Raw genomic sequence first — 14,928 nt, 5'->3', positions numbered from 1 at the left:
GTACAACCTGCTGAAGGACTCTATCTTTGAGGTAGACACTAACCCATCCACAAGTACAACCTGCTGAAGGACTCTATCTCTGAGGTGGACACTAACCCATCCACAAGTACAACCTGCTGAGGGACTCTAACTCTGAGGTGGACACTAACCCATCCACAAGTACAACCTGCTGAGGTAGGCACTAACCCATCCACAAATACAACCTGCTGAAGGACTCTATCTCTGAGGTAGACACTAACCCATCCACAAATACAACCTGCTGAAGGACTCTATCTCTGAGGTAGACACTAACCCATCCACAAATACAACCTGCTGAAGGACTCTATCTCTGAGGTAGACACTAACCCATCCACAAGTACAACCTGCTGAGGTAGGCACTAACCCATCCACAAATACAACCTGCTGAAGGACTCTATCTCTGAGGTAGGCACTAACCCATCCACAAGTACAACCTGCTGAGGTAGACACTAACCCATCCACAAATACAACCTGCTGAAGGACTCTATCTCTGAGGTAGACACTAACCCATCCACAAGTACAACCTGCTGAAGGACTCTATCTCTGAGGTAGACACTAACCCATCCACAAGTACAACCTGCTGAGGTAGACACTAACCCATCCACAAGTACAACCTGCTGAGGTAGGCACTAACCCATCCACAAATACAACCTGCTGAAGGACTCTATCTCTGAGGTAGACACTAACCCATCCACAAGTACAACCTGCTGAAGGACTCTATCTCTGAGGTAGACACTAACCCATCCACAAGTACAACCTGCTGAAGGACTCTATCTCTGAGGTAGACACTAACCCATCCACAAGTACAACCTGCTGAAGGACTCTATCTCTGAGGTAGACACTAACCCATCCACAAGTACAACCTGCTGAGGTAGACACTAACCCATCCACAAGTACAACCTGCTGAAGGACTCTATCTCTGAGGTAGACACTAACCCATCCACCAGTACAACCTGCTGAAGGACTCTATCTCTGAGGTAGGCACTAACCCATCCACCAGTACAACCTGCTGAAGGACTCTATCTCTGAGGTAGACACTAACCCATCCACAAGTACAACCTGCTGAAGGACTCTATCTCTGAGGTAGACACTAACCCATCCACAAGTACAACCTGCTGAAGGACTCTATCTCTGAGGTAGACACTAACCCATCCACAAGTACAACCTGCTGAAGGACTCTATCTCTGAGGTAGACACTAACCCATCCACAAGTACAACCTGCTGAAGGACTCTATCTCTGAGGTAGACACTAACCCATCCACAAGTACAACCTGCTGAGGTAGACACTAACCCATCCACAAGTACAACCTGCTGAGGTAGGCACTAACCCATCCACAAGTACAACCTGCTGAAGGACTCTATCTCTGAGGTAGACACTAACCCATCCACAAGTACAACCTGCTGAGGTAGGCACTAACCCATCCACAAGTACAAACTGCTGAAGGACTCTATCTCTGAGGTAGACACTAACCCATCCACAAGTACAACCTGCTGAAGGACTCTATCTCTGAGGTAGACACTAACCCATCCACAAGTACAACCTGCTGAGGTAGACACTAACCCATCCACAAGTACAACCTGCTGAAGGACTCTATCTCTGAGGTAGGCACTAACCCATCCACAAGTACAACCTGCTGAAGGACTCTATCTCTGAGGTAGACACTAACCCATCCACAAGTACAACCTGCTGAGGTAGGCACTAACCCATCCACAAGTACAAACTGCTGAAGGACTCTATCTCTGAGGTAGACACTAACCCATCCACAAGTACAACCTGCTGAAGGACTCTATCTCTGAGGTAGACACTAACCCATCCACAAGTACAACCTGCTGAGGTAGACACTAACCCATCCACAAGTACAACCTGCTGAAGGACTCTATCTCTGAGGTAGGCACTAACCCATCCACAAGTACAACCTGCTGAGGTAGACACTAACCCATCCACAAGTACAACCTGCTGAAGGACTCTATCTCTGAGGTAGACACTAACCCATCCACAAGTACAACCTGCTGAGGGACTCTATCTCTGAGGTAGACACTAACCCATCCACAAGTACAACCTGCTGAAGGACTCTATCTCTGAGGTAGGCACTAACCCATCCACAAGTACAACCTGCTGAAGGACTCTATCTCTGAGGTAGACACTAACCCATCCACAAGTACAACCTGCTGAAGGACTCTATCTCTGAGGTAGACACTAACCCATCCACAAGTACAACCTGCTGAAGGACTCTATCTCTGAGGTAGACACTAACCCATCCACAAGTACAACCTGCTGAGGTAGACACTAACCCATCCACAAGTACAACCTGCTGAAGGACTCTATCTCTGAGGTAGACACTAACCCATCCACAAGTACAACCTGCTGAAGGACTCTATCTCTGAGGTAGGCACTAACCCATCCACAAGTACAACCTGCTGAAGGACTCTAACTCTGAGGTAGGCACTAACCCATCCACAAGTACAACCTGCTGAATGACTCTATCTCTGAGGTAGGCACTAACCCATCCACAAGTACAACCTGCTGAATGACTCTATCTCTGAGGTAGGCACTAACCCATCCACAAGTACAACCTGCTGAGGTAGACACTAACCCATCCACAAGTACAACCTGCTGAAGGACTCTATCTCTGAGGTAGGCACTAACCCATCCACAAGTACAACCTGCTGAAGGACTCTATCTCTGAGGTAGACACTAACCCATCCACAAGTACAACCTGCTGAAGGACTCTATCTCTGAGGTAGACACTAACCCATCCACAAGTACAACCTGCTGAAGGACTCTATCTCTGAGGTAGGCACTAACCCATCCACAAGTACAACCTGCTGAGGTAGGCACTAACCCATCCACAAGTACAACCTGCTGAGGTAGGCACTAACCCATCCACAAGTACAACCTGCTGAAGGACTCTATCTCTGAGGTAGGCACTAACCCATCCACAAGTACAACCTGCTAAAGGACTCTATCTCTGAGGTAGACACTAACCCATCCACAAGTACAACCTGCTGAGGTAGGCACTAACCCATCCACAAGTACAACCTGCTGAAGGACTCTATCTCTGAGGTAGGCACTAACCCATCCACAAGTACAACCTGCTGAGGTAGACACTAACCCATCCACAAGTACAACCTGCTGAAGGACTCTATCTCTGAGGTAGGCACTAACCCATCCACAAGTACAACCTGCTGAGGTAGACACTAACCCATCCACAAGTACAACCTGCTGAAGGACTCTATCTCTGAGGTAGGCACTAACCCATCCACAAGTACAACCTGCTGAAGGACTCTATCTCTGAGGTAGGCACTAACCCATCCACAAGTACAACCTGCTGAAGGACTCTATCTCTGAGGTAGGCACTAACCCATCCACAAGTACAACCTGCTGAGGTAGGCACTAACCCATCCACAAGTACAACCTGCTGAAGGACTCTATCTCTGAGGTAGACACTAACCCATCCACAAGTACAACCTGCTGAGGTAGACACTAACCCATCCACAAGTACAACCTGCTGAGGTAGGCACTAACCCATCCACAAGTACAACCTGCTGAGGTAGGCACTAACCCATCCACAAGTACAACCTGCTGAGGTAGGCACTAACCCATCCACAAGTACAACCTGCTGAGGTAGGCACTAACCCATCCACAAGTACAACCTGCTGAGGTAGGCACTAACCCATCCACAAGTACAACCTGCTGAGGTAGGCACTAACCCATCCACAAGTACAACCTGCTGAGGTAGACACTAACCCATCCACAAGTACAACCTGCTGAGGTAGGCACTAACCCATCCACAAGTACAACCTGCTGAGGTAGGCACTAACCCATCCACAAGTACAACCTGCTGAGGTAGGCACTAACCCATCCACAAGTACAACCTGCTGAGGTAGGCACTAACCCATCCACAAGTACAACCTGCTGAGGTAGGCACTAACCCATCCACAAGTACAACCTGCTGAGGTAGGCACTAACCCATCCACAAGTACAACCTGCTGAGGTAGGCACTAACCCATCCACAAATACAACCTGCTGAGGTAGACACTAACCCATCCACAAGTACAACCTGCTGAGGTAGACACTAACCCATCCACAAGTACAACCTGCTGAGGTAGGCACTAACCCATCCACAAGTACAACCTGCTGAGGTAGACACTAACCCATCCACAAGTACAACCTGCTGAGGTAGGCACTAACCCATCCACAAGTACAACCTGCTGAGGTAGGCACTAACCCATCCACAAGTACAACCTGCTGAGGTAGGCACTAACCCATCCACAAGTACAACCTGCTGAGGTAGGCACTAACCCATCCACAAGTACAACCTGCTGAGGTAGGCACTAACCCATCCACAAGTACAACCTGCTGAAGGACTCTATCTATGAGGTAGGCACTAACCCATCCACAAGTACAACCTGCTGAGGTAGGCACTAACCCATCCACAAGTACAACCTGCTGAGGTAGGCACTAACCCATCCACAAGTACAACCTGCTGAGGTAGGCACTAACCCATCCACAAGTACAACCTGCTGAGGTAGGCACTAACCCATCCACAAGTACAACCTGCTGAGGTAGACACTAACCCATCCACAATTACAACCTGCTGAAGGACTCTATCTCTGAGGTAGGCACTAACCCATCCACAAGTACAACCTGCTGAGGTAGGCACTAACCCATCCACAAGTACAACCTGCTGAGGTAGGCACTAACCCATCCACAAGTACAACCTGCTGAGGTAGACACTAACCCATCCACAAGTACAACCTGCTGAAGGACTCTAACTCTGAGGTAGGCACTAACCCATCCACAAGTACAACCTGCTGAATGACTCTATCTCTGAGGTAGGCACTAACCCATCCACAAGTACAACCTGCTGAATGACTCTATCTCTGAGGTAGGCACTAACCCATCCACAAGTACAACCTGCTGAATGACTCTATCTCTGAGGTAGACACTAACCCATCCACAAGTACAACCTGCTGAGGTAGACACTAACCCATCCACAAGTACAACCTGCTGAAGGACTCTATCTCTGAGGTAGGCACTAACCCATCCACAAGTACAACCTGCTGAAGGACTCTATCTCTGAGGTAGACACTAACCCATCCACAAGTACAACCTGCTGAGGTAGACACTAACCCATCCACAAGTACAACCTGCTGAAGGACTCTATCTCTGAGGTAGGCACTAACCCATCCACAAGTACAACCTGCTGAAGGACTCTATCTCTGAGGTAGACACTAACCCATCCACAAGTACAACCTGCTGAGGTAGGCACTAACCCATCCACAAGTACAAACTGCTGAAGGACTCTATCTCTGAGGTAGACACTAACCCATCCACAAGTACAACCTGCTGAAGGACTCTATCTCTGAGGTAGACACTAACCCATCCACAAGTACAACCTGCTGAGGTAGACACTAACCCATCCACAAGTACAACCTGCTGAAGGACTCTATCTCTGAGGTAGGCACTAACCCATCCACAAGTACAACCTGCTGAGGTAGACACTAACCCATCCACAAGTACAACCTGCTGAAGGACTCTATCTCTGAGGTAGACACTAACCCATCCACAAGTACAACCTGCTGAGGGACTCTATCTCTGAGGTAGACACTAACCCATCCACAAGTACAACCTGCTGAAGGACTCTATCTCTGAGGTAGGCACTAACCCATCCACAAGTACAACCTGCTGAAGGACTCTATCTCTGAGGTAGACACTAACCCATCCACAAGTACAACCTGCTGAAGGACTCTATCTCTGAGGTAGACACTAACCCATCCACAAGTACAACCTGCTGAAGGACTCTATCTCTGAGGTAGACACTAACCCATCCACAAGTACAACCTGCTGAGGTAGACACTAACCCATCCACAAGTACAACCTGCTGAAGGACTCTATCTCTGAGGTAGACACTAACCCATCCACAAGTACAACCTGCTGAAGGACTCTATCTCTGAGGTAGGCACTAACCCATCCACAAGTACAACCTGCTGAAGGACTCTAACTCTGAGGTAGGCACTAACCCATCCACAAGTACAACCTGCTGAATGACTCTATCTCTGAGGTAGGCACTAACCCATCCACAAGTACAACCTGCTGAATGACTCTATCTCTGAGGTAGGCACTAACCCATCCACAAGTACAACCTGCTGAGGTAGACACTAACCCATCCACAAGTACAACCTGCTGAAGGACTCTATCTCTGAGGTAGGCACTAACCCATCCACAAGTACAACCTGCTGAAGGACTCTATCTCTGAGGTAGACACTAACCCATCCACAAGTACAACCTGCTGAAGGACTCTATCTCTGAGGTAGACACTAACCCATCCACAAGTACAACCTGCTGAAGGACTCTATCTCTGAGGTAGGCACTAACCCATCCACAAGTACAACCTGCTGAGGTAGGCACTAACCCATCCACAAGTACAACCTGCTGAGGTAGGCACTAACCCATCCACAAGTACAACCTGCTGAAGGACTCTATCTCTGAGGTAGGCACTAACCCATCCACAAGTACAACCTGCTAAAGGACTCTATCTCTGAGGTAGACACTAACCCATCCACAAGTACAACCTGCTGAGGTAGGCACTAACCCATCCACAAGTACAACCTGCTGAAGGACTCTATCTCTGAGGTAGGCACTAACCCATCCACAAGTACAACCTGCTGAGGTAGACACTAACCCATCCACAAGTACAACCTGCTGAAGGACTCTATCTCTGAGGTAGGCACTAACCCATCCACAAGTACAACCTGCTGAGGTAGACACTAACCCATCCACAAGTACAACCTGCTGAAGGACTCTATCTCTGAGGTAGGCACTAACCCATCCACAAGTACAACCTGCTGAAGGACTCTATCTCTGAGGTAGGCACTAACCCATCCACAAGTACAACCTGCTGAAGGACTCTATCTCTGAGGTAGGCACTAACCCATCCACAAGTACAACCTGCTGAGGTAGGCACTAACCCATCCACAAGTACAACCTGCTGAAGGACTCTATCTCTGAGGTAGACACTAACCCATCCACAAGTACAACCTGCTGAAGGACTCTATCTCTGAGGTAGGCACTAACCCATCCACAAGTACAACCTGCTGAGGTAGGCACTAACCCATCCACAAGTACAACCTGCTGAGGTAGGCACTAACCCATCCACAAGTACAACCTGCTGAGGTAGGCACTAACCCATCCACAAGTACAACCTGCTGAGGTGGACACTAACCCATCCACAAGTACAACCTGCTGAAGGACTCTATCTCTGAGGTAGGCACTAACCCATCCACAAGTACAACCTGCTGAGATAGACACTAACCCATCCACAAGTACAACCTGCTGAGATAGACACTAACCCATCCACAAGTACAACCTGCTGAGATAGACACTAACCCATCCACAAGTACAACCTGCTGAGATAGACACTAACCCATCCACAAGTACAACCTGCTGAGATAGACACTAACCCATCCACAAGTACAACCTGCTGAGATAGACACTAACCCATCCAAATGTAGAGACACATTATATATATTATTATTATTATTATTCCATATTATTATGTTAATTATAATTATTATCTTCCCCTTCCTTTTCTCTCTCTTTCTTCTCTCTCTCCCCTCTCCCCCCTCTCCCCCTCTCTCTCTTTCTCTCTCTTTCTCTCTCTCTCTTTCTTTCTTTCTTTCTCTCTCTCTCTTTCTTTCTCTGTCTTTCTCTCTCTCTCTTTCTTTCTCTCTCTCTTTCTTTCTCTGTCTCTCTTTCTTTCTCTCTTTCTCTTTCTCTCTCTTTTTTTCTCTTTCTTTCTTTCTTTCTTTCTTTCTCTCTCTCTCCTCTATCGCTCTCTATTTCTCTTTCTCTCTGTCTCTCTCTTTCTCTTTCTCTCTGTCTCTCTCTCTGTCTTTCTCTCTCTCTCTCTTTCTCTTTCTCTCTGTCTCTCTCTTTCTCTTTCTCTCTGTCTCTCTTTCTCTTTCTCTCTGTCTCTCTCTCTGTCTCTCTCCTCTCTCTCTCTCCCTCTCTCTCCCTCTCTCTCCCCCTCTCCTCAGGTGGAGTTAGATCTGAAACGTCTGAGGGATCCCCTCCAGCTCCAACTTCCTGTCCAGCAACTCACCGCCGCCAGCAAAGATTGATATCCTCCCTTCCCTTAGTCCCTCCGTCCCTCCTTTCCTCACCTTCCCCTCTCTCTCGCCGTCCATCCACCCTCCACCTTTACTTTCTCTCTCCTTTAGTGAACCTCCGTGGGACTTTCTCCTCTGTTTGTTCTCTTGGATGATAATTGCAAGTAAAACCATATTAAGAGGATTTTTGGCAACAAGAAAGAACAGACACTGAATCCTTCTAGAGAGGTAGATGAGGAAACTGGAAATGCAACTCTAGGGGGACGTACAGGAAGTGAGACGCTACAGTGGGAGGAGCTACAGCTGAGGCGAGGCATAGGAGGCAGACAGATGGACACATCTATGAGCGTGTGTGACCTACTATATCTATGGACTAGTTTGGCCCACTGTAAACAGACACACACCACTCCTGTGGGGCTTTGGGACGTCTATGGAGGGACTGAACCCACTTTTACAAAGATGGATCTCCTCTAGCTCCTCCCCCTTACCTCTAACCTCTGCCCTCTGACACTCTGCATGCACAGAGGACACGGCTGTGATTGGACAGCGGTTCCTGTGTGAGCTCCATGTGACCTTGAACTTTGACCTTGGCTGACCCCTCTTGTCTTGTCAGAATGGCTGTGTCCGAACCCTGCCCCATTTTGCCTCCAGGTCCCTCCCCCTCTGCCTGGCGGACAGCTACCCACCGATCCCGTTGCTATGACTACACGGAGCTTTATCAAGAGCCCGTCAGCCTATCACAGCCTTTACAGGAAGTGGACAGACGAGAGTTGAGGTCAGGTGACCATGCCTCATTTCCTCTTCCTGTTGTTGACTTCCTGTTGGGATTGGAAGAGAAAAAGGAAAGGACTACAAACATCACTGTGTGTTTTATCTAATAGTTTTATTTTGAAAGCCATACATGTCTGTTATGGAAAATAATATACAATCAAACAAAATGGAAGAAGAGTGGGAGGAGCTCTCTTTTTAACATCCAGGAATTAAGTTGATGTACCATATCGGCATCTCTTTATTAAATATCTCCGACATACAGGACCCCCATATCAATAGAACTGTCTCTCTCCATCCATCCCTCTCTCTCTCTCACCTCTCTCTCTCTCTCTCTCTCTCTCTCCATCCCTCTCTCTCCATCCCTCTCTCTCTTTCACCTCTCTCTCTCTCTCTCTCCATCCCTCTCTCCATCCCTCTCTCTCACCTCTCTCTCTCTCTCTCTCTCCATCCCTCTCCATCCATCCATCCCTCTCTCTCTCTCACCTCTCTCCCTCTCTCTCTCTCACCTCTCTCTCTCTCTCTCTCTCTCTCTCCATCCCTCTCTCGCTCTCTCTCTCCATCCCTCTCTCCATCCCTCTCTCTCTCTCTCTCTCTATCCATCCCTCTCTCTCCATCTCTCTCTCTCTCTCTCCATCCCTCTCTCTCTCTCTCTCCATCCCTCTCTCTCTCACCTCTCTCTCTCTCTCTCCATCCCTCTCTCTCTCTCTCTCATCCCTCTCTCTCTCTCCATCCCTCTCTCACTCTCTCCATCCCTCTCTCTCTCTCTCTCTGTCTCCTTCCCTGTCTCCTTCCCTGTCTCGCTCTCTCTCTCTCTCTCACACTCTCTCTCTGTCTCCTTCCCTCTCTCTCTCTCTCTCTCTCTCTCTCTCTCACACTCTCTCTCTTTCTCCTTCCCTCTCTCTCTCTCTCTCTCCATCCCTCTCTCTCTCTCTCTCATCCCTCTCTCTCTCTCTCTCCATCCCTCTCTCTCTCTCTCTCCATCCCTCTCTCTCTCTCTCTCTGTCTCCTTCCCTGTCTCCTTCCCTGTCTCGCTCTCTCTCTCTCTCTCTCTCTCTCTCTCTCACACTGTTATCATAACCAACAAGGCCCGCATAGATACATGCGCGAGAGTAGATGAGCTCGAAAGGAATGATTTCTGGCAGAGAGTTTCTTTGTAAAAGCACCATATCTCCCTTAGAGTTCTACTGACATGTCCCACAATTCATACCCGACTACATATTCCACAGTGCCTCACTCACATCAGCCCAAGAGAACGTTCTAGAACCCTCACAAACAACAATAACAATGTACCCTGTAGAACTCTCATTAACAGCTGTAAACATGTTCTAGAACCCTCACAGACAACAATAACAATGTACCCAGGTAGAACTCTCGTTAACAGCTGTAAACATGTTCTAGAACCCTCACAGACAACAATAACAATGTACCCTGTAGAACTCTCGTTAACAGCTGTAAACATGTTCTAGAACCCTCACAGACAACAATAACAATGTACCCTGTAGAACTCTCGTTAACAGCTGTAAACATGTTCTAGAACCCTCACAGACAACAATAACAATGTACCCTGTAGAACTCTCGTTAACAACTGTAAACATGTTCTAGAACCCTCACAGACAACAATAACAATGTACCCTGAATAACTCTCGAATCCTTGTGTGCACGAATACTTGAAAGAAATCTGGGCATTAGTGAAATATTTGATGGCAACTAAAAAAACTAAACATGAATTTGGGATGTGACTGAACTGTACCATTTCTAAAATATATTCACCTTTCTACTACAGTAACTCATTGTGTGGATAATATAGAGAAAGTGAGTTAATATTGGAATATATGCTATATGATATAGTGTGTGGCAGTCAGACACACAGGCATGCTGTTAGACTGCAGGCTGTTGAATGATTCATCTCTTTATGTTCATCTGTTTGTGTGTGAGGTGTTTTCAGGACACAGCAGAAGACAGGGAATGGATGGAGGAGCAGGGTTGGGTATATAATGCAGAAATCCATCATACATACAGCACACACACACACACACACACACACACACACACACACACACACACACACATACACACACACACACACACACACATACACACACACACACACACACACACACATTAATAATAATGCATTACCTACCTGCTGCCAAAATAATGACATTTTTCAAAATAAACACTTTCTAGTGAAAACAGATTCCTTTTCATTGTGACAAGAATAAATATGTATAATTGAATTGTTAAAAAACTGAATAAACCGAGGATATGACCTGGTCTGAATAGGAGGAGGATGTGACCTGGTCTGAATAGGAGGATATGACCTGGTCTGAATAGGAGGAGGAGGATATGACCTGGTCTGAATAGGAGGAGGAGGATATGACCTGGTCTGAATAGGAGGATATGACCTGGTCTGAATAGGAGGATATGACCTGGTCTGATTAGGAGGATATGACCTGGTCTGAATAGGAAGATGTGACCTGGTCTGAATAGGAGGATATGACCTGGTCTGAATAGGAGGATATGACCTGGTCTGATTAGGAGGATATGACCTGGTCTGATTAGGAGGATGTGACCTGGTCTGAATAGGAGGATATGACCTGGTCTGATTAGGAGGATATGACCTGGTCTGATTAGGAGGATATGACCTGGTCTGAATAGGAGGATATGACCTGGTCTGATTAGGAGGATGTGACCTGGTCTGAATAGGAGGAGGAGGATATGACCTGGTCTGAATAGGAGGATATGACCTGGTCTGAATAGGAGGATATGACCTGGTCTGAATAGGAGGATGTGACCTGGTCTGAATAGGAGGATATGACCTGGTCTGAATAGGAGGAGGAGGATGTGACCTGGTCTGAATAGGAGGATGTGACCTGGTCTGAATAGGAGGATATGACCTGGTCTGAATAGGAGGATGTGACCTGGTCTGAATAGGAGGAGGAGGATATGACCTGGTCTGAATAGGAGGATATGACCTGATCTGAATAGGAGGATATGACCTGGTCTGAATAGGAGGAGGAGGATATGACCTGGTCTGAATGGGAGGATATGACCTGGTCTGAATAGGAGGATATGACCTGGTCTGAATAGGAGGATGTGACCTGGTCTGAATGGGAGGATATGACCTGGTCTGAATAGGAGGATATGACCTGGTCTGAATAGGAGGATGTGACCTGGTCTGAATAGGAGGATGTGACCTGGTCTGAATGGGAGGATATGACCTGGTCTGAATAGGAGGATATGACCTGGTCTGAATAGGAGGATGTGACCTGGTCTGAATAGGAGGATGTGACCTGGTCTGAATAGGAGGATATGACCTGGTCTGAATAGGAGGATGTGACCTGGTCTGAATAGGAGGATGTGACCTGGTCTGAATAGGAGGAGGAGGATATGACCTGGTCTGAATAGGAGGATATGACCTGGTCTGAATAGGAAGATGTGACCTGGTCTGAATAGGAGGATATGACCTGGTCTGAATAGGAGGATATGACCTGGTCTGAATAGGAGGAGGAGGATGTGACCTGGTCTGAATAGGAGGATGTGACCTGGTCTGAATAGGAGGATATGACCTGGTCTGAATAGGAGGATGTGACCTGGTCTGAATAGGAGGAGGAGGATATGACCTGGTCTGAATAGGAGGAGGAGGATGTGACCTGGTCTGAATAGGAGGATGTGACCTGGTCTGAATAGGAGGATATGACCTGGTCTGAATAGGAGGAGGAGGATATGACCTGGTCTGAATAGGAGGAGGAGGATGTGACCTGGTCTGAATAGGAGGAGGAGGATGTGACCTGGTCTGAATAGGAGGATGTGACCTGGTCTGAATAGGAGGAGGAGGATGTGACCTGGTCTGAATAGGAGGATGTGACCTGGTCTGAATAGGAGGATATGACCTGGTCTGAATAGGAGGAGGAGGATATGACCTGGTCTGAATAGGAGGATATGACCTGGTCTGAATAGGAGGATGTGACCTGGTCTGAATAGGAGGAGGAGGATATGACCTGGTCTGAATAGGAGGAGGAGGATATGACCTGGTCTGAATAGGAGGATATGACCTGGTCTGAATAGGAGGATATGACCTGGTCTGAATAGGAGGATATGACCTGGTCTGAACAGGAGGAGGAGGATATGACCTGGTCTGAATAGGAGGATATGACCTGGTCTGAATAGGAGGAGGAGGATGTGACCTGGTCTGAATAGGAGGATATGACCTTGTCTGAATAGGAGGATATGACCTGGTCTGAATAGGAGGATATGACCTGGTCTGAATAGGAGGATATGACCTGGTCTGAATAGGAGGAGGAGGATATGACCTGGTCTGAATAGGAGGAGGAGGATATGACCTGGTCTGAATAGGAGGATGTGACCTGGTCTGAATAGGAGGATATGACCTGGTCTGAATAGGAGGATGTGACCTGGTCTGAATAGGAGGATATGACCTGGTCTGAATAGGAGGATATGACCTGGTCTGAATAGGAGGAGGAGGAGGATATGACCTGGTCTGAATAGGAGGATATGACCTGGTCTGAATAGGAGGATATGACTTGGTCTGAATAGGAGGATGTGACCTGGTCTGAATAGGAGGATATGACCTGGTCTGAATAGGAGGATATGACCTGGTCTGATTAGGAGGATGTGACCTGGTCTGAATAGGAGGAGGAGGATGTGACCTGGTCTGAATAGGAGGATGAGGATGTGACCTGGTCTGAATAGGAGGATGTGACCTGGTCTGAATAGGAGGATATGACCTGGTCTGAATAGGAGGAGGAGGATATGACCTGGTCTGAATAGGAGGAGGAGGATATGACCTGGTCTGAATAGGAGGATGTGACCTGGTCTGAATAGGAGGATTTGACCTGGTCTGAATAGGAGGATATGACCTGGTCTGAATAGGAGGATTTGACCTGGTCTGAATAGGAGGATATGACCTGGTCTGAATAGGAGGATATGACCTGGTCTGAATAGGAGGATATGACCTGGTCTGAATAGGAGGATATGACCTGGTCTGAATAGGAGGAGGAGGATGTGACCTGGTCTGAATAGGAGGATATGACCTGGTCTGAATAGGAGGAGGAGGATGTGACCTGGTCTGAATAGGAGGATGTGACCTGGTCTGAATAGGAGGATATGACCTGGACTGAATAGGAGGATATGACCTGGTCTGAACAGGAGGAGGAGGATATGACCTGGTCTGAATAGGAGGATATGACCTGGTCTGAATAGGAGGATATGACCTGGTCTGAATAGGAGGATATGACCTGGTCTGAACAGGAGGAGGAGGATATGACCTGGTCTGAATAGGAGGATATGACCTGGTCTGAATAGGAAGATGTGACCTGGTCTGAATAGGAGGATATGACCTGGTCTGAATAGGAGGATATGACCTGGTCTGAATAGGAGGATATGACCTGGTCTGAATAGGAGGAGGAGGATATGACCTGGTCTGAATAGGAGGATATGACCTGGTCTGAATAGCAGGATATGACCTGGTCTGAATAGGAGGATATGACCTGGTCTGAATAGGAGGATATGACCTGGTCTGAATAGGAGGATATGACCTGGTCTGAATAGGAAGATGTGACCTGGTCTGAATAGGAGGATATGACCTGGTCTGAATAGGAGGAGGAGGATATGACCTGGTCTGAATAGGAGGATATGACCTGGTCTGAATAGGAGGATATGACCTGGTCTGAATAGGAGGATATGACCTGGTCTGAATAGGAGGAGGAGGATATGACCTGGTCTGAATAGGAGGATATGACCTGGTCTGAATAGGAGGATGTGACCTGGTCTGAATAGGAGGATATGACCTGGTCTGAATAGCAGGATATGACCTGGTCTGAATAGGAGGATATGACCTGATCTGAATAGGAGGATATGACCTGGTCTGAATAGGAGGATATGACCTGGTCTGAATAGGAGGAGGAGGATATGACCTGGTCTGAATAGGAGGATATGACCTGGTCTGAATAGGAGGATGTGACCTGGTCTGAATAGGAGGATGTGACCTGGTCTGAATAGGATGAT

The 14,928-nt window shown here is 47.6% G+C and overlaps 1 protein-coding gene across 1 annotated transcript in view; it reads left to right on the top strand.

The window, feature by feature from the left end:
• Positions 1–10,683, top strand: part of LOC115122979 (calcium uniporter protein, mitochondrial-like) — a 201,625-nt gene extending 190,942 nt beyond the window's left edge. Inside the window, exon 9 of the mRNA XM_065002700.1 lies at positions 8,059–10,683. Within this exon, the coding sequence (XP_064858772.1) occupies positions 8,059–8,142 (84 nt within the window). The 3' untranslated portion in view covers positions 8,143–10,683. The remainder of the gene's footprint in view (positions 1–8,058) is intronic.
• The last annotated feature ends 4,245 nt before the right edge of the window (positions 10,684–14,928 follow it).

Source organism: Oncorhynchus nerka, linkage group LG16 (genome assembly GCF_034236695.1).
Source record: "Oncorhynchus nerka isolate Pitt River linkage group LG16, Oner_Uvic_2.0, whole genome shotgun sequence".
Classification (NCBI taxonomy): domain Eukaryota; kingdom Metazoa; phylum Chordata; class Actinopteri; order Salmoniformes; family Salmonidae; genus Oncorhynchus; species Oncorhynchus nerka.
Note: the sequence above shows the minus strand (reverse complement) of the source record. Positions and strands in the feature narration are given on the sequence as shown.